This window comes from Balaenoptera borealis (assembly GCF_965194805.1).
Source record: "Balaenoptera borealis genome assembly, chromosome: 10".
Taxonomy (NCBI): domain Eukaryota; kingdom Metazoa; phylum Chordata; class Mammalia; order Artiodactyla; family Balaenopteridae; genus Balaenoptera; species Balaenoptera borealis.
In genome coordinates this window covers 26,639,893-26,666,370 of record NC_138874.1, presented here as the reverse complement: position 1 = coordinate 26,666,370, position 26,478 = coordinate 26,639,893, and the positions used below count along the sequence as shown (strand labels likewise).

Sequence of the window (26,478 nt, the reverse complement as noted above, 5' to 3'; positions counted from 1 at the left end):
CGGTAGCCACGGTAGAATCTTATAAATTTTTATTTTAGGCTAATGTTCTTTCCATCTTTGCATCTATCTTTCTACCTTTGCCATCTTCCTGTATATTATTTTTTAATGCCTAGAATAATCCCCAAACTCAGTATCATCAAAGCTAATAAGGTCGGTAGGAATAATTTTTGTAAGTAAAAAATTGAGAGTAAATGAGGGCAGTATCCCTCACTGTATGTGAAGAACCCTCAAGAAGCTAGAGCTGTCTCCAAGGAAGAGAAACTTGTGCACTGAAAAATATTCTGGAGGGCACTACAGAATTCTAGAAATCAAAGTTTGTGCATTGGAATTTAGACTCTTTACTCATCATAACAAACTTCTCTAATTATATTGTCTTAACTGCAAGAAGCAAAGACTCGAAGGCCATACTAACTGGAAGGTGACTAAGAAAACAGGAATAGGTAGAAATAGGGCTTAATCTGTACACCCAACATTCTTGATACCCTCATCAGTAACTGGAAATTAACTTGAGTGATTTTTTTTTTTACTCATTAACTTTTCAACCTGGTGCAAAGGTTTTCCATCCAAAGTAACTTGAGGCCGAGCTACCTGAATTTCAGTGGTGATACGACAGAGCTATCCTACTCACAACTTCCGTGGCGCCACTCTCAGGGAAGGTGAACTCTGTGAAGTTCAATTTCTATCTCCCTTTGCCCACGCTTTTTCCGAGGCAGTGGTTCTCGGTGACCTGAAACTCAGGCCACTGGGCCTGCCCTTTTCAACTGCCACCCGCAAACAAAGCGAACCAGCTCATTACACCGACTGCTGGACGAAACGGGGGCACCCTGGGTGAAGCCAGAGGACCTGTACTGCCCTCGAAAGGCCGAGAGCAGCCAGGGTGGGTGAGGGTGGAGAGAAACCAGTGTCCTCGTTTACTGCTGATGGGACTGGGAGACGGCAATATCACACTTTAAAACGCAGACCCTCTGACCCAGTGATCCTACGTCTCATTGCTTATTGTCTCCGCCAAGGCTGGGCATTAGCAGGGAGTCACTGGCTACAGGTTACGAGGCATGAGGCTGGCGTTAGCTATACGATGCGGGAAATAAGGAAGTGCGTTTGCCATAAGATCTGTCATGTTTGGTAGGAATATTCCAAGCTGATTAGTAAGGCAGACGCAGGGAAGAAAGACCGACATTCCTACCTCCTTCTCCAGGATATCACAAGCCAAGTGGATGCGGGACACGTCTACTCGATGGGGTTCGGATTTTAACTTCTTGGAACGCAGACTCCACAGTTTTATACAGGAGTTGTCAAAGCCGGCGGCGAGCAGCTTGCTGTCCGGGGAGACCTCCGCCGTGTTCAGCAGCTGCTCCGTGTTGTAGAAGGCGTAGAAGCAGATGGTGGTGAGAGAGGGGGGGCCGTCCTTGACACGCTTAATGCTCTCCTGCAGGACCTCCAGCGCGGCCTCGTTCTGCAGGATGGGCGCGGGCACGTCAGCAGGCTCCAGGCCGCCGCCCTCGCCCCGGGAGGGGCCGCCGCTGGCGTAGAGCTGGTAGTCTGTCCTCTTGGTGGGCTGCACGTCCAGGTGGATGTGCCAGGTGAGGACTCTGCACAGCGCGGTGTTATTGTCACTCTGGAGGTAGCGGAGAAGGTAGTTGTAGCTGTCTTCCTGCAGGCGGACCACGTACTTGTTGTCCAGGAAGGCCCGCAGCCGGAAGTTAGACAGGATGTCCTGGATGGTCTGGGTGGTCTGCAGCTGCTCGATGACGTCCTTCTGGCTGGCATTCTGTAGGAACATTCCATGGAAGCGGCTGTAAAAGCTTTCCACTGTGCTCTTGGGACTGTTCTGGACCAGGTTGAGGTGGAGGTAGACAAAGAGAGGGTAGAGGAGAGGCATCACTTCGTGGCTGTGCTGGGATTCAGAATCTGTAATGAAAGAGAAGCAGGGCCTTTACAGTCAGCAGAGTCTCCTGGGGAGCCCGCCATCACATGGCCTCTTCTGGCCAGGACCCTACTTTCTGAGGCTATGGATGGAAGTATAAGCCCAACACAGAATTCTGGACACTCAAAGTCCAAGCCGGGACCGAGGAAGGAAGAGCACGGACCCTGAAGGCCGGGAAACCCGGCCCGAAGTCAGCCGCAAACCCGGAATTCGACGCCCAGAGGTTAAGCGATGTGCCTGTTCTCACGTGCATTCAGTAGCTCGTACCTGAGTCTTCAAGGCTTAGTATTTTCCCCAGCACATTAGTCCTGCTCCAGCTGGGACCTGAGACCTTGGAGAGACCTCAGATGCATTCTCGGGACACTTGAGTTCTTCACAGAAACTTTAACTTGATAATTTAAAAAACAGTGAACACAGGTAAATTCAGAAGTCTCTGGATGGCCTTTAGCAAGTAAGTACTAACGTACAGTTTTAGTGCTCTGTTTTGTTCTGTGATTCCTTTTGGCCCCATCCCCTGCAGTAACATCAAGTTCTTATTTTAGTGGGTCCAATAACATGTCTAGCTCCCCTGGCTGGTGTGTCTCAACGCCAACATGACATCGTTCATCTGTAATTGTCCCACATCTGTCAGTGTACTCATTTTGATTTTGTTGGTTAAAAAGTACAACTTCTCTTTTGCAGTGATAATTTACAAGTGGAACACTTTCATGTCAAGACTAAATCATTTACTAATCTGAGACTTTAACACCATGGAAGTACATGACAAAGAATGTTCAAAAACGTGTACAGCTTTGTCACGGCCAGTGAGAAAAGCACATAAGTGTGTGTGACACCTAAGTGAGGGAGGGCAGAGAGAGCTGTGATGGAGCGAAGGTTCCACAGCCATCTGGACGGAGTGGCCAGCGAGTGGTCAGAGAGCAAGGCCATTGCAGGCACCAGCACCTCAGGGAAGCTGAGTGACACCAGCCCTAGGCCCGTTAGAGTAGCGAGTTACGACTGGCAAAATCCATCTGTTACTTTCACTTGCTGTTAATTTGAAGTTTATTTTTGTGGTTTTGCTTGTACTTCATATGTAAATGAGTTTAGCTTTTATACAAAATAAAGTAAGCATAAAGGTTTCATGTGTAATGTCTGTACATACCTAAGTAATTAATATAAAAATGTTTTAAGTCAGCTCTTAGCACTTCCGCTAGCATTTTCTTTCTTTCTTTTTTTTTCCTGAAAAGGAATCCACACCTGGCTCAAGATTCAGGAACACTGCGTTAGGGAATCTTATCTCCCTAACTGGAAGGGAGATGATCCCTGCACGCTATCTCTGCTTGATGCTCTATTTCACCTCATCACAGGTGAATTAATTGCATAGTAAGTGCATTTGAGGATCAACGTGCCCCCACTCAGATGCATTCTTAGAAGATGGACTTCAATTGCAGTGATCCCGCTGAGCTGAAGTTAGGGTTCCTGCCTCTGTACCAACAGGCACAGGGAGCTCTGGTGCTGGCTGTGGTGAGTGACCCTGAATGCTGAGGGGAAACTGGACTATGCCCCACAGGGAGCCGAGGACAGTGTGTCTGGGACACAGGAGGTCACTTAGGGCGTCTCTTAGTATTACCGTCCCCGAGGTTAAGGTGAGTGGAAATACGCAACAATCCAATCCAGGCAGGACTAGCAGTGGCCCAGGCCTTTCAGGAACGAAGGTCTGCATCATTCCACCAGGGAAAGAACCAGGACCAGCTGAGGCGATAACTGAAGGCAAAGGGAATACAGAATAGGCGGCAGAGGAAGGTAAAGACCAGCTATGACCAAATGACCAGTGACAGAACCCAGGACTGTACCTGTCATGAGTATTCCTCCTTATTTTGTTATGAACATGTTTGTGTGTGTGTATATCTATACATAAGCAAATATCTTTGTTTTCTTTCCTTTCTTATCCCCTTACCATGGAACATAAGTTATACTGACTTTGTATCATAGTATTTACTCTTTTTTTTCTGGCCGTGCCGTGTAGCATGTGGGATTTTAGTTCCCCGACCAGTGATCGAACCTCGGCCCCCTGCAGTGGAAACGTGGAATCCTAACCACTGGACCACCAGGGAATTTCCTATATCATAGTGTTTAAGTACTGCTAACTTTACGTCACAGTATTTAAATTATGGGATCTCAAGGAGAAGAGTAAACATCACCTGTGGACTTTGCTTCCTCTTCTGAGGAAGGCATTAGGGCATTTTTGGTTGTACTTGGGATAGCTGTACCATGTTAAGTAGAATTATGACCTTGCTAATCACCTTTATTTGCAGGTTAATTATGGTTTAAAGAGATGGGTAAGGGTGCCATCACAAGTCCATAGGCGGTGGACTTGTGACGGTTAATTTTATGTGTCAACTTGGCTGGGCCACAGTGCCCAGAAACTTGTTCATGCATTATTCTAGATATTTCTGTGAAGGCATTTTTTTAGATGAGATGAACATTTAAATCAGTAGACTAAGTACAGTGGATTACCCTCCACATGTGGGTGGGCCTCGTCTAATGAGTTGAAGGCCTTAGGAGAACAAAGACTGACCTCCCTTGTGGGGAGAAGGAATCGGCCAGCAGGCGGCCTCTGGACATGAACTGCAGCTCTCCTGGGTCCCAGCCTGCGGGTCTGCCCCACAGATTTTGGACTCGTCAGTCTCCACAATCACGTGAGCCAATTCCTTAAGATAAATCTCTCTATACATACACATTTTGTTGGTTCTGTTTCTCTGGAGAACCCTAATACAGATTTCAGTATTTCTTTAAATACTGTAATTCTTTAGAAGACCTCTGGAATATTTCTTTCCCAAAATACTAATTAAAACAAACAAAAAGATTCAACTCTTACCAATTAGACTTCCAATATATTCTATTGGGATGAAGGGCTGTTTTCAACCCTTACAATCTTAGTTTCAGGCTTATTTTCGAAAACGAGAGGCATTTTAATTTACTAAGTTCAGGATTAAAAAAAACTAGCCATCTAGAAATAGGGATGCAGTACTTTAAAACTTACTGAAATTCACCGTTGTTTCAGCTCATAGTTTCAAAGCTGCTTAATTGTTCTTTCTTGTCTGAAGAGAATAGTATATTAGAAATAAAAGTTCCAATCAACATATTCTATATGTGGAACAAGGTGAGACTAACATTAAGTCTTAACTCAATTTTAATCTTGTTCCCTTGAAATCATAACATACACCTTATATTTTACTGAAAGGACACTAAGTTAAACAAACTCTGAGCTTGTTGGTCCTCATTCCCCGGCCCGTCTCCGCAGGGCTGGGCCCACCGACCGCACACCGTCCTTAGCTCTGAAACAGCACCAGCTGGCTTGCCCCTTCATGTCCCTGCCTGGGGGCTCCTCTTCCTCACTTTGAGGAACTAACACTGCACGTGTGCCTCCCACGAGCCGGGCACTTACACCCACATTGTGTCTAGGAGCCAACAGCTGTCCCCAGATTCAGATCCAGAGGGACCGACCCCATAGTCTGTGCTCTTCCCACTACACGTCCTGTAGGAGAGGCCCTGGAGCAACAGGCGAGCTCACGGGAGCTCGCAGCCCCACAGCTTCCGGAGGAGATATACTGGAGGGAGCTACAGCCTTAGAACCTCTTACCTTCCTCTATTATCTCCTGTGAGAGTTACCACCTCCTAGACTTTACTTTGTACCTCCCCGGGGCTGATGCTGAGTTCTGTATCACAGTCTGTATCTTCTGTGTTACGCAGCAGGATGCTATCATCATAACAACGTAAAAAATAAAACCTGACTTATTTCTGTTCAATATACCCCGCCCCCCCACCCCCCGCAAAGAGCCTGAGGCATACTCAGCTCTTCTCCCTCCTTTACTCCTTAGGCCTGGAGATCCTACCCTGACAATGTAACTATGAACTGAAGACCCCACTTTCGGCATCCACAGCCCTGTCTCACTCCTCAGGGACCACAGTGGACTCAGGCTGGCCTCCCATCGCCCCTCTCACCAACACTCTTGTCCACTGCTTCCACACCCACATTCACGCCCGGGCTTGTCTCCATCACGCAGGATGAGGGTCACACTTCTACCCCTGTGGTCAGATCTTGCCTCCATTTTGTCTGTCTCTATCTCCAATCTGAAAGCTCATTTTCTTTTTCCTTTTCTTTTCTTTAAAAAAAAATTTTTTTTTATTGGAGTATAGTTAACTTACCGTGTTGTGTTAGTTTCTGCTGTACAGCAAAGTGAGTCAGCTATACACATACATCTATCCACTCTTTTTTAGATTCTTTTCCCATATAGGTCATTACAGAGTACTGAGTAGAGTTCACTGTGCTGTACAGTAGGTCCTTATTAGTTACCTATTTTGCATATAGTAGTGTGTATATGTCAATCCCAATCTCCCAATTTATCCCTCCCCGAAAGCCCATTTTCAACAAAGCTGGTTCCTTCACTGTTCCTGAAAAAATAATCACCGTCTCTGCCCCTTTGGTCATGCCTTCGCACGTAGGCCGGATCCTCCTACTCTGGCACAGGTGCCCAACATGCAAGTGCTAATGTCGACCCTACCCGCCTCAGGAAGGCCGCCTCTGACCACCCCACGCCAGCCCCTCCCTTCACTCCAAATGCAGCTCCCACGAACACCCAGCGACTGGCTCCGTCTTGGCCTATGAAAACACTCCCCCAGTCACATCTCATGCAAAACTGTGACTTTTAGCCCCCTTATGTTAGGGTTAACTTTCAGTTCAGATTAATGACTACATGGTATACTTCATCTTGGTGCTCAGGAAATAACTATTCATTCGATTTGGTTGACTGCTCTTCAGAGCCCTGAAGGTGGAGAAAAATGTTCCAGGAAAAGCAGTCTGTGAGGAAAGACACGTATACTCACCCCCTCAAAATAACCTGTGACCAAGGATTAAAGAATTAAATTACAGACAAGGTAACAGACAGCCTTCTCAGTTCTGAAACAAGACGAGAAATTGCGTAGGAGAAGGCTGATGGAGACTATTACAGTGACAGATTCGGAGCTTCCGCGCCGCCTGGCTCCCTCATCAGAGGGCGGGCCCCCATCAATACACTGTCCTGCAATGCCTAGCCCAGGACAGTCAGAGCCTCACGTAGGTACAGGCTGAATGAATGAAAGAGAAGGGCCAAAAGATGCCAGGCACTTCTTTCTAAACCAGCTTCCTCACCGCTAGATTGATGAGACAAGTCTCTCAGGGAGAAATCATAACCGTTATTTAAAAAACCGAGTCAAGTAACTTTCTAAAAACTGATTTTAAAAAATGTAAAAATTGCTTAAAGCCTCAAACACCAATGCCAATAATGAAAAATAACTTGATTATCTCCAAGTTCTTGCTTACTTCTGAATGAAATCCTTCTTATAAATCCAATTTTTCTTTTTTTATCTCTAGTGGGCATGGAAAGCAGCTGACCACTGTTCTGAGACATTTAACATTTATATGATATGAGGATCTTCATGGAGTTTCTTTCCAGTTTAAACATAATAGACTCTTTTTATTAGACCCTTAATCTTCACAATTTTTTCATTTTTGTAACAATTTAACAGAATGAATCCCATCACACAACAACTGTGAGACTGATAAGATGACCCTCTTCAGGGTTTTATTTTATAATCTTTATTTCCTGTAACATTTTGGTCATTTTGCCCAACTACAGAATACAGGAAATGTGGATTCTTTCCTTTAAAATACTAACCATTATAAGGGTGAAGTAAAATTAGGACAACTCTAAGTGTGCAAAATTAGGTATATTATTTTGGTTTATATATTGATCACTTACTATGCCTCTTTACCATTAAAAATTATTAACCTGAGGGTTTTTCAAATAAGGAAAAAAAAATAAAACAACTTCAAAGTATTTTAACTATAACTTTCTACTAACCAATACATGCTAATTACTCTCCATCCTTTGAGGACAGAGAAAGTTTTGTATTTCTTGTACCTCAAGGTGTTTTGTATAAAGTACTCAACAAAAGACTTTGATTAATAACCAGAATCAACAAGGTCCCTCTTATTGTAATCATCTTTTCAACATTAAAATTATAATCAGTCATCTTAGGACTAGACGAAATCACTTGGTTTTGCCTTTGAATAGCCTTCTTCACTTCACATATGAGGAACTAAAGGCCCCAGAAAGGCTATATGACTACATTTTTTAGAGTGATTAATTTAAAGAGTCATATAATGAATGAGAAAAACTCATCAGAACTCATATCTACTGATTCAGTGTGTCTGTGGCTATCACAGCACCCACAAACTGGTCTAAATTACAACTTCTAATTTTGTGGTGGTGCTGATTCATGAGGATTACTGTCTTGCATTTTTGGAAATAAGGGGAAAAGACCATTTTGAGATGTACTGTATCACTGGTAGTGATGTCAACGTCCATTTCACACCTGCTGCATTTAAGGAGGTTTCCCTACACGGCTGACTGAGCTTCCACTTATTCAACACAAGTCACAGTCACTGTGTTGAAGGCCACGGACGAAACAGTGAGTAACGCACCCAGAGCCCTGCCCTTGCACACTTTAATCTCCTGATTTGACTCTCTTGGGGGTTCCAATAGACCATAAGTGTGAATGCAAGGCCTGCGTTCAACCACCTTTGAATCCCTGGTGCCTAACACCAGAGCTGGAACATAGATGGTTCTGAGGGAAATTCGCAGCGCCCTTTTTTAACAAGAGAAGGGGGTCGTGTGGAGTACTTACCGGTGAGGAAATTCCGCAGCCGTCCGAACTGCACTTCATATTGCTGGGGCTCTGCCTGGCAAGGGGCCGCAGACACTATGTTGGCACAACCAGATTCCGATTGGACTAAGGAGGAAAAGATACATAAGATGGGGACGGCAAAGACAATCGCCAGCCCAAAACGTGGCAGGATGGATGGAAGGAGGCGCAGCAGTAGCACCTGACATCTCAGCCCATTTTCAAAGTACGTTGGGGCTTCTGGTTAAATATGGCCGACATGTCTACCCCACCCCCTCCTGACACCCAGGGACGTGACAGCAGGGGCACGAAAGGTATAAAGCACAGGGTACATGAGCTGGACGAGAGAGGAGAGGCGCACAGGCTCACGAGGGACTCCTCTGGACACATCTGACCCCAGGACCTGACACTGTACCATCGTGTGCCTTGGGATGGGTCCGTCTTCGACCCCCGTGCTGGGCATTCAGTGGGCCCTTTCAATCTGGAAATTCACGTCTTGCAGTTCTGAGAAATTTTCTTGAATCATTTTGTTGCTTTCTCTCCTGTGTTCTCTTTCTGGGACGCCTACAATTTCGAGGTAAGTCTCCTGAACTGATCCTTTAATGTCTCCCAGATTCCACTTTTTGTCTTTCTGCTCTACTTTCTGGAAGGCTTCCTCAACTTTCAACCCTTCTAATGATTTTTCAGTTTCACTGTCATGTATTTATCTGAATGTTTTCTTCTCTTAAAATAGCCGTCTCTCCTTGTTTCAAGGCTATCAATGATGGTATTTTTGAAGTTTTTTTTCTCTCTGCTGTTTGCTTCCTTCAAGTTGCTTCTCACTGTTTCCTTCCATTTTTCATATGAAGCAGATCAGTTTCTTCCAGGATCTGACAGTCCCTAGTTATCTGAAAGCGAGGCACCACAGAGCTGATGAGAACTCTCGGCATGCGCTTATCACCCAAGAGGACCTGGATGGGCAACTTCCCGCTGGCGATGTCCTCAGGTCCATTCTGTTGGGCAGGGCAGATTCACCAGGGGCAAGGCTTTTAATCACCTTCCTGGACAGCAGGTGCCTGGGTGCAAGTGTTCTCGGCAGCGAGAGGAGGAAGAAGGCTGGAGTCTCAATACTCAGGATGTAAACATGCGCTTCAACGCCATTCTGTGAGTTCATGCTTTCTAACAAGAAAAGCAAATCCTCCTACCCTTTCTGCTGGGGGTGGGGTGGGGGACCTCACAGCTGGGGAGAGGCGGCGGGGGACTGAGGAGCCATCTTCAACAACAATCCGGACGAACACTGACACACGTGAGAAGGAGGAAGCAGGAATGTAGTTAATGCAGCAGGGCCGAGGAGCCACGACGGAGAACGTCGAGAGATGGGGAGACAGACGGGAAGAGAGTCAGCGTCCCCTCCGAGAACCCGGAGACACGCTGGAAGGCTGCACGCGCACGAACAGGCCCCCCTACTGCTGCCCCGCCATGAGGGAACCGTCTCGAGTCCCACCGTCACAAGTCCTCACGGGCGTCCTCCCCTTGCCATTCCGGTGACCACCCTTTAGCGCAGGCTGTCCTCACCTCACTGGATCACACTGCGGCCTTCTGACTAGCTCCCCTGGTGCCAATCCGGGCCCTCCCCCGTCAACACAGCCACCACAGCCATCCTCCTAAGATCCACATTTGATAACTTGACACCCACCTCCAGCTTGCCCCCCGATAAGCTCCTAATGGTTCTTTGGAAACGCAGCTCATTCCTTCTACGATTTACGGACCCCTGACTATACGCTGGGAACCAGGAGACCTTCTGGAAGCCCTTCTTGACCTGCAGGCCCACCTGAGAGCACCATCTTCTGTGTTCCTATGGAGGCTGAGCTCCCCTCACAGGACTCACTATGTCACGCCTGCCCACACGCGCTTGTCTGCCTGCCTCACCTCCTGACTGTAACAGAGCTCCTCAGGAGCCAGGATCAAGTCTTAGCTCTCTCGAGAACTTCTCAGCACCTGGCCACCAGCAGACCTTCACCACCATCTGCTGAACGCAGATGTAAGTATTCAGATTACTCAATCAACAGAAAAACCTAGGACAAAATCTTACAATAATCGCATTTTAAAAGCTTCTCGCTTTTCCTGGTGGTTTTCCAGGAACACTGACTCTCCTAATACACCATCGTATCTAAAAGAAGACAACAGAGAACACAAACTTAATAGTGCTTGCCCTATTGTCTATCAGCAACAGCACAGGTTCCAATGAACACAGGGCAGCAGGAGCTTATCAAAGGCCGTGACGGCGAGTTTAGAAGGAATTACTCTGGTCCTGTACACTGGCCATCCTACTAGAAACATTAAGGCTTTCATGAATCGATTCCAAGTTCATCGCCTGGCCCTGTCCTTGTCAGGGGAACCCAGCAGAGTCTGAAGGCAAGGGAGAGTGAGTGGGCCTGACACTGAAGGGAAGGAGGCTTCCCCTGAGGAGCCGGGCTGAGCTGGAGAAGGCACTGCAACCTTAAGCTTCCTACACCCGGCTCATAACCACCCTGAAAGCATGGCAGGAAACCACCCTTAAAGACGCTCATAACCACCCTGAAAGCATGGCAGGAAAAATTTCTCCAAAGTTTTTCTAAAAAAGAATCCAAATCCAATTTCAAAACAAACAGCAAAAGCAAAAAGAAATGTTAAAAGTCTCAGGAACACATATATGATGCCAACATTTTCCACCCACTGATCCCAAAGGACTCATCCACCTGGAGAACCTGCCTCCCACGGGTGAGGCCCAGGTGAGAGGGGAGGGGACACGTGCAAGAGGGGGACAGAGACCCAGGCCCTAGTTCACGGAAGGAGAAAGTCGCACACGACATCAGGTACAGCTCAAAGCCCCCGGGATCCTGCAGGAGGACGTGTTGGGCGGGGGGTTTTCAGAGAGGCACCTGGGCTGGACGCCGCCTCCGGGACGGGGGTGGGTGGGTGGTACCTGCGAGGCTGGTGGCCATCTCCTCGGCGCTCTGCGACAGCCGCAGGCCTTGCTTCAGCGGGCCGTCCGCGTCCCCGTACTGCCGGCGTTTGAGGTAGCAGGACACGGCCATCTGGATCTGCTCGGTGCGCACCCGTTTCATGACCTGCGGGGGAACCATAGGGACAGCCGGACGTCACGCGCGGGTAGAGGCCACGTGGCCAGTCTCCTGGCTGACTTGAGAGCCTTAAGACCAACCTCACCCTCTCTTCCACTTTATGTATTGTCCCAGTGACAACACCGCCAACTTCAATGATGGAAAACGGGAATAGCCTAGATAACAAAGCCCCACAGGACTTCCCTGGCGGTCCAGTGTTAACACTCCGCGCTTCCACTGTAGGGGGCACGGGGTCGATCGCTGGCTGGGGAACTAAGATCCTACATGCCTACGTGTTGCAAGGTGCGGTCCAAAAAAAAAAACAGCTCCACAGATCCCCGGCAAACTCCATTTAGGACCATGATTTCAATCCACCCCGAGGAATTCCAGGGCCCCGTGTTCCCGGCTGCTCCTCGCTCAGGCAGAGGGGTCAGGGAGCAGGGAGCCAGCCAGAAAGCAGGCAGGAGGCAGCACGAAATCAGAGCCCTGAGACATTCAGAAACCAGGTAAAGAGATGTTAGAAAGCGAGAAGTTAATAACGGGGAAAGGGAGAGCTATGATTTTCTTAGCAGTCAGGAAAAGGCTGCTGGCGCTGAGTCAAGGACTTGACCAGTGTGTCTTCATGTCAATCATACTGTTTACCTCTTTCACTCTTTATTTGTATCGTCAGGTACAGAAAAGCATCAAAATTGTAAGAGGGTATGTGTATGTGTTAGAAAATGTCTCATGAATTCTTATACGGAAGGAAACGCACTCAACAGGGGTAAATAACTTCTGATAATTCAAGCTAAGCTGGGGGTTCCCCCTCCAAAAGGACTATTTCCTTGACTGCTAAATTTATTATCAAGAATGACAGGAACCCCGATACTGCCATGGGCCTCAAACACTCCTGTGCCTGGAGTAAAGAATACTGCAGTCCAGATGACCAGTGACAGCTGAATGAATTTTCTAGGTTCACTTCTGAGATGTAAAAAATATTTTCTTCTTCAGGATCAAAATATCGTGTCCGTTTTGGAACGCATGCAACATTATCCATACACATGTGATGGTCCCCACCAGGGTAACTTTCTCTAAATCAAGGACTTCTAATTTTTTGTGTATGGAAGATGTGTTTTTGATAATTTATTTGGATGTGTTTAAATTTTCAGTTTCAGTTACATGCACTGGTCTTCTTCTCCTTTGTGATTTCCTCCATTCGTTTTTAAGATTTAAAATTCCCCCCATTCCAAAAACCTGTTATTTATTTTTTCTTTAAATATTAAAGAAAGTTTATCTGTATCTAATATTTATCCATTGCAATTTCTTTCAGTGTACAATATGTGGTGAATAACCAAACAACTATTTTACCCAGATACTGCAGCAAACAAGTTGTTCCAAAATCATCTGCAAATAAATAATCCTTCCAAACTGATTCATGGTAACTCTTTTAAAACACAATCTGAAGATCGACTTTTCAATTGCCTAAAAGTCATACAACAGAGCAAACAGTGAAGGTTGGAGACATGCACACACAAAAACACATATATTTATATACAAATATAAAATGTTAAGACATCATGAATATATTATTTTAAAGCAGGTGTAAAGAATGATTACATTATCTATGCATTTCATTTCTGGATTACCAAAGACAGTATCAAATATTTGTTAGAAAGGAGGGGCACTGGGTCTGAAAGGATTGAGATTCAGTGATACAATGAAACATAGTAATAAATTTCCTCATACTGAACCACCTTTCACTATGGAATTTGCCCCACTTGGTTATGGTGTGTTAGTCTTTCGCTGTATGACAACTCAGATTTTTTTTTTTTTTAATTTTTGGCTGCGTTGGGTCTTCATTGCTGCACGCGGGCTTTCTCTAGTTGCAGTGAGCGGGGGCTATTCTTCGTTGAGGCAGGCGGGCTTTTCATTGCGGTGGCTTCTCTTGTTGTGGAGCATGGGCTCTAGGCACACGGGCTTCAGTAGTTGTGGCACGTGGGCTCAGTAGTTGTGGCTTGCGGGCTCTAGAGCACAGGCTCAGTAGTTGTGGCACGTGGGCTTAGCTGCTCCGCGGCATGTGGGATCTTCCCGGACCAGGGCTCGAACCCGTGTCCCCTGCATTGGCAGGTGGATTCTTAGCCACTGCACCACCAGAGAAGTCCCCAGATTATTTTTTAATTAAGATTTTTTTTCTATTGCTCATACAAGAATTCTGAGACTTTGAGGGTGGGAATCACTGCTCTAAGTATTCATCTGTCCATTGATGAAGACAGATAATTGTTTCTTTGTGGTTACTAATAAGCATTCTTGTATCAGTTTGACTATTTCAGTGATTCTCTATGGTTTTCTAACCTGGTTACACATAAGAATCTCCTGCGAGTGTGTGTATAAATTATTTCAGCCTTGGAGATTCTGATTCAATGTTACATTTAGAGAAAAAAAATTTAAGTACACACAGAGACTGGGAGAGTACTTACTTACCCTTTGCCAGTCTGGACCCAAGTCAGAAGCAGTCAATCCACCAGGCTCCACTCCCCGCCCGCCCACCCCCGGCCCCGCCACCACACGACCCTACGCCGCTTGCTGAAGATGCTTTCAATCTAACTTCAAGCGTTCTTAGTCTCCAAACTCTTCCAAAGCAGCCAGATGCCTTGTATTTTGGCCGGGACTAAAACTTTTCCAGATTTCCTACTGCCCATCTCTTGTTGCCACGGGAGTGCACGCTTGTATCAATGTGTGTCCCTTAGTGTTTCAGATAAGATGGGAATAAGAGGTCACCTCTCTAACAGGAAAAAAAAAATGTGCATAGGAAAAGACATGGGAAAACTGACACAGCAGACCCTGCAATGACAAGTGTCCCCAAGGCGGGACAATGTATATGCATGTCTGAAGAGGAGGGGAAAAGAGAGAGCGAACAGAAAGCAGTGAGAATGAACAATAGTAAAAAACTGGCCATATTGGGGATTACTAGAAACTAGCTGGTAAATACTGATTCTAATGAATTTGCCCAAATTAGCTGTCTGGAACAGCGGTTTCTGGCTCCAAACCACCATGTATGACAAGGACCTTCCCTGAGAGTGGGCTGTGAGCCAACTTCAGGGCCAAGAGTCTGAGGGGCAGGAACGCCGGCATTAGTCTCTTTTACAGCCACACTCAACTGAAATACCAGAGACATTATCCAACTGACTGCCCTGGACTTGATTCCAGGGCACACATATTTCAAGTGAAATAAATAATAAATTAAAAGAGTTCTGCAGAGAAATCAGTCCCCCTCTCTTGACTGATTTCCACAGTACTAATACCCATAAATGGACACATGAATGGGAAAAAAAAAAAAAAAAAAAACCTCCTTAAAAACAGACCTGTCTTTTGAGAGACTCGGACATGAGACTAACACTGCAATTCCAAGTTACCTGTTTATCTTTTCCCATAATTATAAAATCTTTTAAATTTAAATTGAGTTTCAATCTAATTACATCTTTGTTAAAAATTTCAGGTTTTCCCTTAATTTTCAATTGACATAAAATATTTTATCTTTAAAGTTAAAAATAGATGATCACACACCTTTCTACTCATGTCACATTATTAGTATTTCTGGAAATTAACATGAGGATTCCGACACAATATGTATCTATTTCTCATGCATTCATAGTTGCCTACTGTTTAATACTTTACCAAAGTTGCTACGGAAAATCAGGACATGATAACCTTCCGGCCTGAAAGTAACAACTGTGCAGGAAGAACCACTCTCTTAATACTCTCTGCTGCAGCCTAACCCCACCCACTTATGTTCAAATGTGTATGGCTGGTGGAGGGGTGCTCGGAGAGACACCCCCAGCCCAGCACTTCACGGGCTAAGCGCTACCCAATTCCATGAGATGCCAATAGAGTACTATATGAACAGTGTGTCTCCCCCTGCCCCTCAGATATAAGGTGGCAGCTTTGAGGATGAATGAGTTCAAAACAAATCCAGGCAAACTCACCACCACTATCCTCAAACCAGTTCCCCAACTGAGTATACTGACAGTAGCTAGGCGTTTCTGTTGTTGTTGTTTTTTAATAGTGTATTTTTTCCAATTACAAATTTATGCTTAAAAACAGATAAAAATTATTTTGTATTTTTTCTTAACTGAGAGGTCATGCAAAGTGCCTACTAGGTGCTCATATATCAGTTCTCTTCTCTTTCCTTGCAGTATTCTAAGTGCTTGTAAAATCCATCAAAAGGTCATTCTAAGTAGCACCTACAAACCTAATAAGCTTTTGCATTAATCACTGTGATAAAATGCTTGTGAAAATAAAAATCGTAGCTGAAAAATAAATGAACTTGGTTTCAGTCATCATGATATAATTTTAAAATTAGGTTGGCCTTTCATATTCAGGCTTTGCTCAGACACAGACTTAACATGAACACACTTGAACTAACACCTGTGCTCTTTCCCATGGTGTCCTAAGAAGTAAATGGCACACGAACAAGGCTCACAGCTGGGGGCTCAGGATGCAATGTAGAATCTGGGGGCTTAATTTGGGGAGGAGGGCTGGGGGTGGAGCAGAAATCATACAGCCAGGCAGAGGCCACTAGAACTTGATTAACATCAGCTGGGACCTCCATAAAGTCCCAGAAGTCTTTTCTTGTCAACTACTTCCTTTCCCTGCAGCTTCCTACCTGCAGCCACCCCCAAATCTGCTCCAGTCTCCTTACTCAGCCAGCCGACCCTGCTTCCTATGTCAGCGGGCTATTTACTAAGACTTGAGATTCCTCAACTCTTGTCAAATCTAAGTCACTTTTCCCCACTATCTTACATGGCTTCTAGGTTGCTGAACACGCCGCCTCCCCTGCAAGCGGGTCTCTGGCTCCCCTCTTCCATCCTTCACATTCCCTACTGACACAAGACTCGCGCCGTCTCTAGTCAGATCACCTTCCTGAGCTCAAGTCTAAAAGACTTCTCTACCTGGACGCTGCAAACATCTGAAATTCGACGTGCTCAAATTCTCTTCCTTCCATACTTCTTCCTTCTCCTAGTTTTCCCAGCCAGCTTAATGGTGCCACCATCCACCAACAGAGAAAACCACAACAAAAACCACAAGCAAAACCAACCAATCAAATGAAAACTAGTCACCTTAAGACGCTTTTCTCTATCTCCCTCCCCCTCACTTCTAAATGGCCACCAACTCTTTATTCTGAACAGGACTCTCTTGGAGCCATTGTGCTACCATATCCTCACTGCTGCGATTGAACAGCACAAATCACTTCTCACCTGGACTATTCCAATGTCCTCCTACTACTCTAGGCCAACCTCAAAAACCCTTTTGAATGCAGCCAGACAAAAAGACTGACTATGCTACTCCCATGTTTAAAATCATCCTCTGCACCCCATGCAGACTGCCCACTCATGCCATCACTGTTCTTTAGTTCCCCCCAGATGGAGAGTTCCCTAGAACAGGGCTTTTATCTTTGAAATTCACATTAAAAATAAAGTGAGTGTCGTCTAGCTTCTGCTTGGAATTCTTGACGGTTTACTTTAGGCACATGATTTCTCTGGATTCTTATGAACCAAGAAAGCCACAAATATTTGATTCTTACTTCAAAACTATTTTAGTGCTCAGAAAAATTATTTCTATACAAAACCCTGTTAACATGGAAGAGCATGGCACAACTTACAGAACGGCTGCCTACATGTACCGTGTCATAAAGAACACCTTTCACATGTGCTCCATTTACAACCACTGCAGACAGAAGAAACAGGATGCTGTGCTCTCAGAATACGGGGGATATGGTTTCCTATGTTTATCATTCTCCCGGAAATGGAATTAAAGTGCAGCAAGTGAGGTTTTGGAGATGCTTTAATGACACTGGATCCTTTGTGCGTGTGTGTCTCACAGAGCAGAGGGGTCACTTTTTATTCTAGAGTAGTGCTGCCCATAGGACTTCCTGCAATGACGGAAATGTTCTAGGTCTGCACTGTTCAGTGTGGTAGCCACCAGCCACAAACGGCTGTCTAGCAATTAAAATGTGGCTAACGCAGCTGAAGAATTGAATTTTTAATTTTCATTAAGTTAAATGTAAGCAACCACACATGGCCCGTGCTTTCTGTATTGGACAACACAGTTCCAGAGCATGGCATTACTTTGTGAAGCTAAAGCAGCAGCGCCTTGACTTAAAAACGCACAAAGTCTTGCAAAACACTTCTGATTCCTAAATTGCCAAATCTCCAGAAATTAGTATTTTGTTAGTAAAAATGGAGCTACCTTTTTATTACTGTCAAACACTGTAAGGTTACTAAGATACATATACATTTACATACATCTTAACAGAAAGATATCTCATTTGACTGCTAAACAAAGATTTATAAATGGGAGTTTTCTATAGTGTCTTCTAAAACTTGCCAGTACACAACATTCTTGAAACCTCCTTAAAGTTAAAAAATGAGACGGGAAAAAGGAATTTTGTTTCAGTAGACGAACAGAGCAGCAGTTACTTTCTGTAAAACGTTCACATAAAAGGCAAGCTCGAACCTAAGACAACTTTACCTCTGCAATGAGAAAATTAAAAAAGAAAAATTTTTGGTTAACTTAAACTAGAAAAAAAACCTTTACGACTGTAGATCAATTAGTCAAATGTCTGCTTATAATCTTTAATTTATTAACTTCCATGTATTTAAAAATATATAAGGCAACACATTAATTCATGAAACAATTTTACGCCAACTATTCACTTACATCTTCAACATCAGCGTCTCTGTGGTCACTTAACCCACTCTGAATCATCAAATTCCATTTTCCAGAACACACACCACCTTCGCACCTACCAAATCATCTACGATACAGCACTTAATGCTCTCGCTGGAAATCTCAACGCAAGCCATCAATACCCATTCCGGTGGGCAGAACTTTTTAAACTTATCACTTACTGTTGATACGTTGGTTGTATAAATATCCCAAACTAGCACTGACTGAGATTGTTTCAGTCCAATATGTATTTCCCAAATGGCATCTTGTTGTTGGAAAGAGTAATTACAGTGCCTGTAATAGGAGAGACTTAAACATGTGGTACCACCCTCTTTTCAGAGGGATACTTTGGGGGGAATCCTGCCTTGTAGTCAGGCATATACAGTACATCCTTGAAGATGCTTTTTAGGAGAGAAGGTTGCCTGGAATGATCTGGTTGCTTCATGCCTTCTCAAAGTGCTCTTTAGGCTTCCAGATTTGGATTAAAATGCCTGCCTCTGCTAAGCAGTCATTTACCTTTTGGAGTCCCAGGCAGACACAAAACTGCCAGGACAAGTGGCTGGGCCTTCCCTACTTTTAAATCCCACACCACTACAGGCACAATCTTTCCAAACAGCTAATCTGATGCCATCTGTGCTCAGCTTAAAAACTTTCTCATTCCTTCACCAGTGTGGAGGATAAAAAAATCCAGTCTCCACTGTGTCACCTTGAGGTTACTCTTATCTGCCTTTGTTTACAAAACAGGTGGGTACCACAAGGCCTTCTCACCTTAGGGGCTTTGGTCAAGGCTCCTCCATTAACTGTAGGAACACCCCAAATGGCACTCCTAGCTGGTTTAGCTAACTCCCACTCATGCTTCACAGCCCAGCTTGGCCACTTCTTCCTCCCCAAAGCTTCCTTGAGCCTGATTCCTTCCACCCACCAAACCCAGGAACAAACCTCTATCACAGGAATCACCATACTATTTGTTTCCTACACTGCCACTACCAATACCTAGCACTTACTGAGTGTACATCACAGGTAAGATACTATTTTAAGTGCTTTACGTAGGTTACCTCGTTTATGCCTCCCGAGAACCCTATAAGCTAGGGAACATTCTTCAGATAAGAAAGCTGAGGCTCAAAGAAGTCAGACAGGTGCCCAAGGGTCCACAGTGCCACCTGGCTGCATGGTCTGAGCTCTTACCCTTTCCGGTGTCTTGCGGCTCAAAGGCTTCTCTTGGGAAACACAACAGTGAAAGCTTACCAAATGCTTGTTGAGAGAGTGATCACAGCAGTTACTACCTGAGAAGCTGTCTGTCACATGGAGAGGCCAGAAACGGCTTCTAGCACTGTCCACTGGGTAATGCTGGTTTAACAGAGCGCCCCTGGGGCTCCCTTCCAGCTAAAACGAATCATCAAATAAAACAAACAAACAAACAACAACCCTTTCTCCAGAGATGTCCTTCATAGGTATTATGAAGGACGTCTGTTTGCGGAAGTAAAACCAGAAAACCAGTGACTGAATAGTTAAGAGGGGCCTTTATCTAGTTCCACAGTGATAGAACCAAACAAATTTCACAGATTCAGAGGGAGAAGCAACAAAACTATTCCAAAACACACGAATCTGCTTTACTGTTGATGACACAAAAGAAACAAAAAAAATGGTCAAGGCAAGCCCACTTTTTGGTTTGCCAATTTAACACTGATTTTTAAGGCAGGAATGATTTATAATTGACAAAAATCAAAATTACATTTAACGCAACAAATGTAGCCCTACGAGGAACCTAGAAAGTATCCTCTGCCAAAAAAAGAAATTGTAATAGCTGATAATTAGTATTTACAGAACACTTCCCATTTGTCAGGCGTTTTCACATTCATTAATCCTTTTCTGGGTATCCTTTAAAAGGTCCAGTTTAAGTTATCAGTCATTACCCCATATTACAGAAGAGGAAACGAAGGCTCCGAGAGGTTACAGATAGTTACATGGTTTCGACCTGAGGCCGATGTAGTCACCGAGCTCCCTCCGCTGCATGAAGCTTCTCCGAGTGTAAAGCTAGGGCCCCAAACTCCTCTTCCTACTCCCACCCTCAAGCAGAGCTGGGACCCAGACCGGGGCGGCCACCGTGTCCGCCCTACCCCGCAGCGCTAGGTCACCTAAGAGTAGACGGCCCCCGCCCGCGCGCCCCTCCCAGCGCAGCCCCGATTCCTGCTAGCCGGGTCTCCCTTCCTAGACCTCCACCTGCAAGGTCAGAGGTCAGCGCTTCCAGCCTGCCGCCGCGGGGCACGGGCCCAGGGCGCTCTCACCGCTGTCGGGAGGGCAGCACTTCCGCTGAGCCTCCGAGGACACCCGGTCCCTCACCCTCGGCTCCCCGCCCACGTCGCGCCCGGGCGCTCAGGGCCTCGGGGCTCCGCGGCGCGCACCCCGTACGCGGCTGTCAGGGGCGCGGCCGCCTGGCGGGCGCCCTTGCAGGTGGGCATCGCCGCGCTCGCCCGCGTCCTCCCCGCCACCATGCGCCAAGTTTCATCCCGACTTCGGCCCACAGACACTTCCCTCTCCTGTAAATGAAGGAGAGGCCGGGCCCGCGCTCCGGGCCTCCAGGCGGTGCCGCCCGCTCGCCCCGCCCCCACCGCCCAGGCCGCGCTGCCGCCCGCGCCCTCGGCCCGCCGCCCGCACTCACTGAACATCCCAGGCGGCTCCCGCTCCCCCCGCCGCCGCCGGGGTCGCCCCGCGTCCGCCTCCGTCGTCTCCGCGGCAGGCTCGCGCTCCGCGGCCGGCTCAGCCGGGCCCCCACGCCCCGTGCCCCGCCGCCCCCGCGGCGGCTCTGGGCTGCAGCCCCATGACTGATTGACGCGGAGCCGCCGCGGGCTGGGCCGGGCCGCTCGGGCCTCGACGCGCGACCGTCTCCGCCAATGGGCGCGGCGCCTCGGCGCTCGGCTGGCGATGCCTGGCGTGCGAGCCGCCCCGCCCCACGTTCCTTCCGCCCCGCCCAGCGCCGCCCCGCCGCTCCCCGCGCAGCCGGAGTCCGGAGGAAGGAGCGCGAAGCCCCACGTGGTGGCCCCGGAGTCGGTCCCGCCGCCGCTGCGGCCGTTCGTCCCCGCGCGGTCCCCATCCGGGGCTGGCCGCCGGGAGAGCTCCCCACCCGGTGACTGCCCTCCGCCCCGCCCGCCGCCCCTCACGGTGGGGTCTGCGTGAGTTCCTCACCTGGGGGCGGCCTGCAGGTGAGCCCCCTCCCAGCCGGCCCTCCGCCCCGCCCGCGGTCCCTCCCAGGTGACCAGGTGCCTCCAGGTGAGCTCCCTACCTGGGCACGGCCATCCCCCGCTGGCTTGCTCCTCCGGCGGCCTCTCGCCTCGCTCCTGGCTGCTCGCTTCCTTCTGTTCCGCAGGGTTTAGCGTGGCCACGTGAGGTCGGACGCGGCTTTGCGGTCCGCACCGGGCTTTCCACGCCCGCTCGCAGGGATCGCTGCGGGCACCGAGAGCCCAAGGTTGACATATCCGGGAGGGTGTATGGGGCGTCTTTGTAGCCAGTTCTGCAGGTACTTTTAAAGTACTTTGTAGCTGTCGCGATGGCTGTATAACATTGAATTTAGAAGTTAAATTAGTAGCTGTTGAATGGATATTGGACGTTTTGACAAAGAGGAAGACTGACAGCCTTTGACTGTTCTGGCCTCTGTAATAGAGTGAAGGGTACCGTGCTGAGCCTAACTGTCTTTCATCCGATGTTCGCTCATTCCCTGTAAAGATCCCTATTGAGAATTAGCTCTGAAGGTAAGTCTGTAGGATTTCAGACCCCTTAGATTTAAAAAATCCAGCGATCCGGTTCTCAGGATAGCAAATTGTTTTGGTTTGACAGTATTTAAATTGGAATCACGGGGCCGCGATCTTTTCTTGGTATTTCATTGGTCCTATTTTGTTGTAATTTACGATAATTTTATTTCAGTATTAAGAATCATGAAAAACTTTCTCCCTTGAGGAACTGACTTGTTTACTTTTATGTAATGAAAATGACTTAACCTGATATGTTTTCCCCTTCTTACTATGGCTTTTAGGAAACTCAAAGCTACATTTACCTCAGTTTTATAGGATTATAGGTTGTTGGTATGTTTGTGTTCCTTCTTTATTCATAATTGTATTGTATTTTTCCAGCGTTAATCGTGTAACTATATTCTGTAGAGTCTTAGAAGCAGTGTGTGTTGGTAAGTTTATGAAGTTACTGTTGCAGCTGAAAAAACATTCTTTCTGTTGGGACTGGGTGTATACTATATTTCTTTTGTACTTGGAGAAATATTACTATTTCCAAATACTGCTTATTTATCTTTTTAAACTGTTCAGTGGGGTGGGTCCTAGTATATACTCTATAGTATGTATTAGAATATTTTTGCAGAAACAACTCTTTCAATCTAAAACCACGTGTGAACGAATCTTTTCACAAGTAATTTGAACACTTTGGGTTTTGTTCCATTGAATTCCTGCGCACTGACCTCTGAGGATGTGATGTTTGATCACAGCAGGAATACTTGTACGTGTGTGTGTAATCCATCTTCTGTTTGAATTTCCTCCAAAAAACTCATGGACTCAAGCATCTTAGGTATAAATTTCTGCCCAACAGTGTTTTAATTCATTAGAAAAATATTTTTAAAGGAGTATAAGTTATGTAGACAGTAAGGTACATAGTGTTCATTTTCTGATGCCTATTAAGTTTGACCTTAATATTCTGGTCCTTTATATTAAAAAAATATAAATGTTTTCCATTGCTTTAAATTGTAGGTAAAGCGCAGCAATGGCTGCTGTTTATTCTGGCATTTCTCTAAAACTTAAAAGCAAGACAACTTCCTGGGAAGATAAACTAAAACTAGCTCACTTTGCTTGGATTTCCCATCAGTGTGTTCTTCCAAATAAAGAACAAGTAAGTTTAATGTGAAAGTTACATTTTTACAACCTAAACTAATGATCACTTATGTAAATTGCATATTGACATTTAGTTAAAATTTAAAAAGATTAGAGAAAAGGTCGGGGAAGGAAACATGGTTAGAAAGTTAAAAGTCCTATCAGTGAGAAAAAGTAAGTAGTTAGGTATTACATTAACAAAGTTTTTCTGTTACAAAACCTCAGCATTTCGTTTATGTTTGGAAACATCCCTTATATTCCGAATTAAGTATGTGCATCAGTGAGCAAATTAGGATTTAGGTTACAGAAGTTAAGTTCTGAGTCTGTTGGCAGCTTCATTTGTTTGTAAATCCTAAGTGATGCTCCATGAGCAATTCTTATTGGTGCTTTGTTAAACATCTTTGGAACTTGATGAATCGAAGGCTGGGAAGTAGAGAAGCTTTAGCATTTGTAATAAACTGAGGGGAAATAGATTAGAAACCGATAGATTAGAAACAGATTAGGAACCAAGAAAGACATAGCTCTTTGTTAACATTTCTCAAGCTTATCTGATTAAGAAAAACAGTTAATACAATGGAGACACCAGGATGATGACCTCATGCAGTTAGATACTCATTTGCTAGTATTAAGCAGCGCAAAATGCGTCAGGTGGATTACAGCCATTGAAATGATGAGGTCCAGTATGTAGAGCACTAGCAGAGCTAGTAGTTTCTAAATCTGGCTGCACCTGAGAATCATTTTGGCTGCTTGACCTGGCAGCCGTGGCAGGCAATTTCATCAAGGTTTCCACTACCCTTCTCCGGAGAGAGTTTTTTCCTTTTAGCATTTGTCACTATTCATGCTGTTATTGACAGTTCTGGTGTCCTGAGCTGAAGCCTCACCACCTTTCCTTGTGTTTATGAATAAGGAAACATGTCACAATAATGGAAACTGTTTATGTCCAGCCCTCCTTTTAATACAGCACTTCTGAATCATTTCATAGAAGACTCTCTGTCTTCTGAACAGGGTAAATAGGTTTAGGGATGAAGCTGCAGGTAACTCGGGAAGCCAGGACACAAACCCTGGTCTTCTGACTCTGCATTTTTGCTTTTGTGTGTCATTCCTTTTGTGGCCATTCTGAGCAATTGTTGTGCTTTTAACTTTTAAAACTTAGAAGCGATTAGTTAGAAGAAACGGTTTCTCTTGAAACTTTTTATTGGTCCCATATGAAGACACAGTTTTTTTGATTGATTCTTTAATAATAAATATTTTAAGACACCAAAACATAACATAATGTTACCAAAGATAAGTTTTAAAGGAGAGTTTTTCCCCCCTGGCAATTGTATTTGGTTATGCATGTGATGTCCCTATAAATGTCCAGTGTCTTTCTTTCTTGGTAAAGAAATTCATTTATTTTTAAAGTATATTCCAAATTCAGGTATTACTTGACTGGGCACGACAGTCATTGGTTGCGTTTTATAAGAAAAAACTTGAACTGAAGGAAGACATTGTTGAAAGGCTTTGGATCTATATGGATAACATTCTACATAGCAGAAAATTGCAGAATCTCCTCAAGAATGGAAAGACAATTAACCTTCAGATTTCCCTCATCAAGGTAATTAACAGTTTCCTGTGTTATCCTGTAAGTGTTACATGTATCTCTATTGATTTCCTGTTAATGCTGGAGGCTTATTCGTCTTACGGTTAATTATATGAAGATACAGAAAATATCAAGGTAGGGGAGGAGAAAGAAATAATATTTTTAGAGTTATAATAATGACTGATATTTATTGAATGCACATCGTATGCTCTACACCATGCTAAGCACTTTATATTATGAAAAGCTTAGAACTTTTTCGTAAAGTGGTTAATTACCTTTTTAGTTGGAAAAGGTAGCCAGCAAATGATGCTACTTTATGACTTTTGTTTTTTCACCTTTCTGCTGGACTGGAGGGAGGTCAAAGGCCAAACTCTGGATGAGAATTTCCTCAAAGGTTTTTGACTCAGTGATTTTGAAGTCTCAGGTCGGGATTATGAACTTCACTGTCAATACTGAGTATTTTGAAATACTGTGAGGATAGCTGGTGACAATAAAAAGCACGAATAATGAGCACTGAACGTGGGCCAGGTAACCTGCCGAAAGTCACACAGCAAGTAAGTGGCAGAGCTGGGATTTGAACCTCCATCTGTCTGACGGCAAAGCCTGCGCTCTACCCTGCAGCCTCACCCACACGAGCGTGCGGGCAGGAGGAGAAAAGCAGTAGAGGCTGGGAACAGAAGAATTAAATGGTTGATGCCTGATGGTTCATAGGCTTTAGTGGTTCTTGAAATTATGCTCTAAATTGTGTCACTTTTTAAAATGATAGACCAGTGGTCACCAAAGTGGGTTATTCTGAATGGTTCTTTGGGAATGTGGGAAGAAAATCTTACATCTCTATATGTTTTCTAAAAAGTCACTTGAATTTCTATGTATGCTTTATAATTATATAAGATACTAGTACTATAGTGCATACATATAATTTATAACCTTATCAGGTGTAAGTGTGGAAAAAGTTGTATAATCAGAAAAGTTTGGAGATCACTGTAGTAAGTGTGCTGGCATTTAAGTATGTGATATCTTTGTTTTGGCTTTTCCAGAGCCAGCAGTTACTCGGATGGAGATAAACACACCTGTGTCCTTGGGCTACTGCTAACTTAACACCTAGGATAAATTTGATAATCAGATGCCGTAAGGCTGGGAGCAAGTCACTTAGCCTATAAGTGAACTTTGGAACCTGCCTGGCCCTCATAATTTCTGGTGTTTGTGAATTTCAGAATTTTGGAAGCAATAGACTGTGGGTTTGCTGTATATTAAGTAGTAGCTGGCAGCGTTTGCTTTTCTCTTTTAAGAATGCCTTTTGCTTTGGCTTTTTAAATACAAACAGTATGACTGATTATAAAAATGTGTTTTGGACCACAGGATCATAACCCAAGGCCACTGTCCATCTACCTGTAGCATCTAAGTTGAATTATAGGTTTAGGATCTAAGAAAAAGTGAAATCTTTGAGGTTTAAGCCTTATAAAACTCTACTCTTTAAAAAGGCACAGCAAATTTACAAAGGCACTGAGCCCCTTCCCAAGTTTATACGGGTAGGACATGGATGTGTGTAGGAGTTACGACAGGTCCTCTGCCTTCCTTTGGTGCGCTAAGGAAATGCCACGTTCATTTAGATGTGCGAAT

General features: G+C 45.3%; 2 protein-coding genes across 24 annotated transcripts in view; one reads left to right on the top strand and one right to left on the bottom strand.

Annotated features, from left to right (window-relative positions):
* Nucleotides 1-21,781, bottom strand: part of TAF5L (TATA-box binding protein associated factor 5 like) — a gene marked incomplete at its 5' end in the record, with an annotated part of 26,735 nt that extends 4,954 nt beyond the window's left edge. For 4 of the 8 annotated variants that reach the window (XR_014248921.1, XM_082407071.1, XM_082407070.1 and 1 more), the window contains 5 exons: nucleotides 1,184-1,908; nucleotides 8,633-8,737; nucleotides 11,574-11,718; nucleotides 13,057-13,170; nucleotides 21,074-21,505. Coding sequence is in view for 7 of the 8 variants with exons in the window: in XM_082407071.1 (XP_082263197.1) it covers nucleotides 1,184-1,908; nucleotides 8,633-8,737; nucleotides 11,574-11,718; nucleotides 13,057-13,170; nucleotides 21,074-21,505 (1,521 nt within the window). Of the gene's footprint in view, nucleotides 1-1,183; nucleotides 1,909-5,908; nucleotides 6,070-8,632; nucleotides 8,738-11,573; nucleotides 11,719-13,056; nucleotides 13,171-21,073; nucleotides 21,506-21,694 lie in introns of those variants that run through there. The other 4 variants (XM_082407067.1, XM_082407069.1, XM_082407068.1 and 1 more) reach the window with 4 other exon arrangements.
* Nucleotides 21,476-26,478, top strand: part of URB2 (URB2 ribosome biogenesis homolog) — a 23,919-nt gene continuing 18,916 nt past the window's right edge. For 13 of the 16 annotated variants that reach the window (XR_014248903.1, XR_014248904.1, XR_014248905.1 and 10 more), the window contains exons 1-3: nucleotides 21,476-21,614; nucleotides 23,160-23,298; nucleotides 24,697-24,873. Coding sequence is in view for 5 of the 16 variants with exons in the window: in XM_082407060.1 (XP_082263186.1) it covers nucleotides 23,173-23,298; nucleotides 24,697-24,873 (303 nt within the window). In the remaining 11 variants the exon portion in view is untranslated. Of the gene's footprint in view, nucleotides 21,682-22,854; nucleotides 22,981-23,159; nucleotides 23,299-24,680; nucleotides 24,874-26,478 lie in introns of those variants that run through there. The other 3 variants (XM_082407058.1, XM_082407059.1, XM_082407057.1) reach the window with 3 other exon arrangements.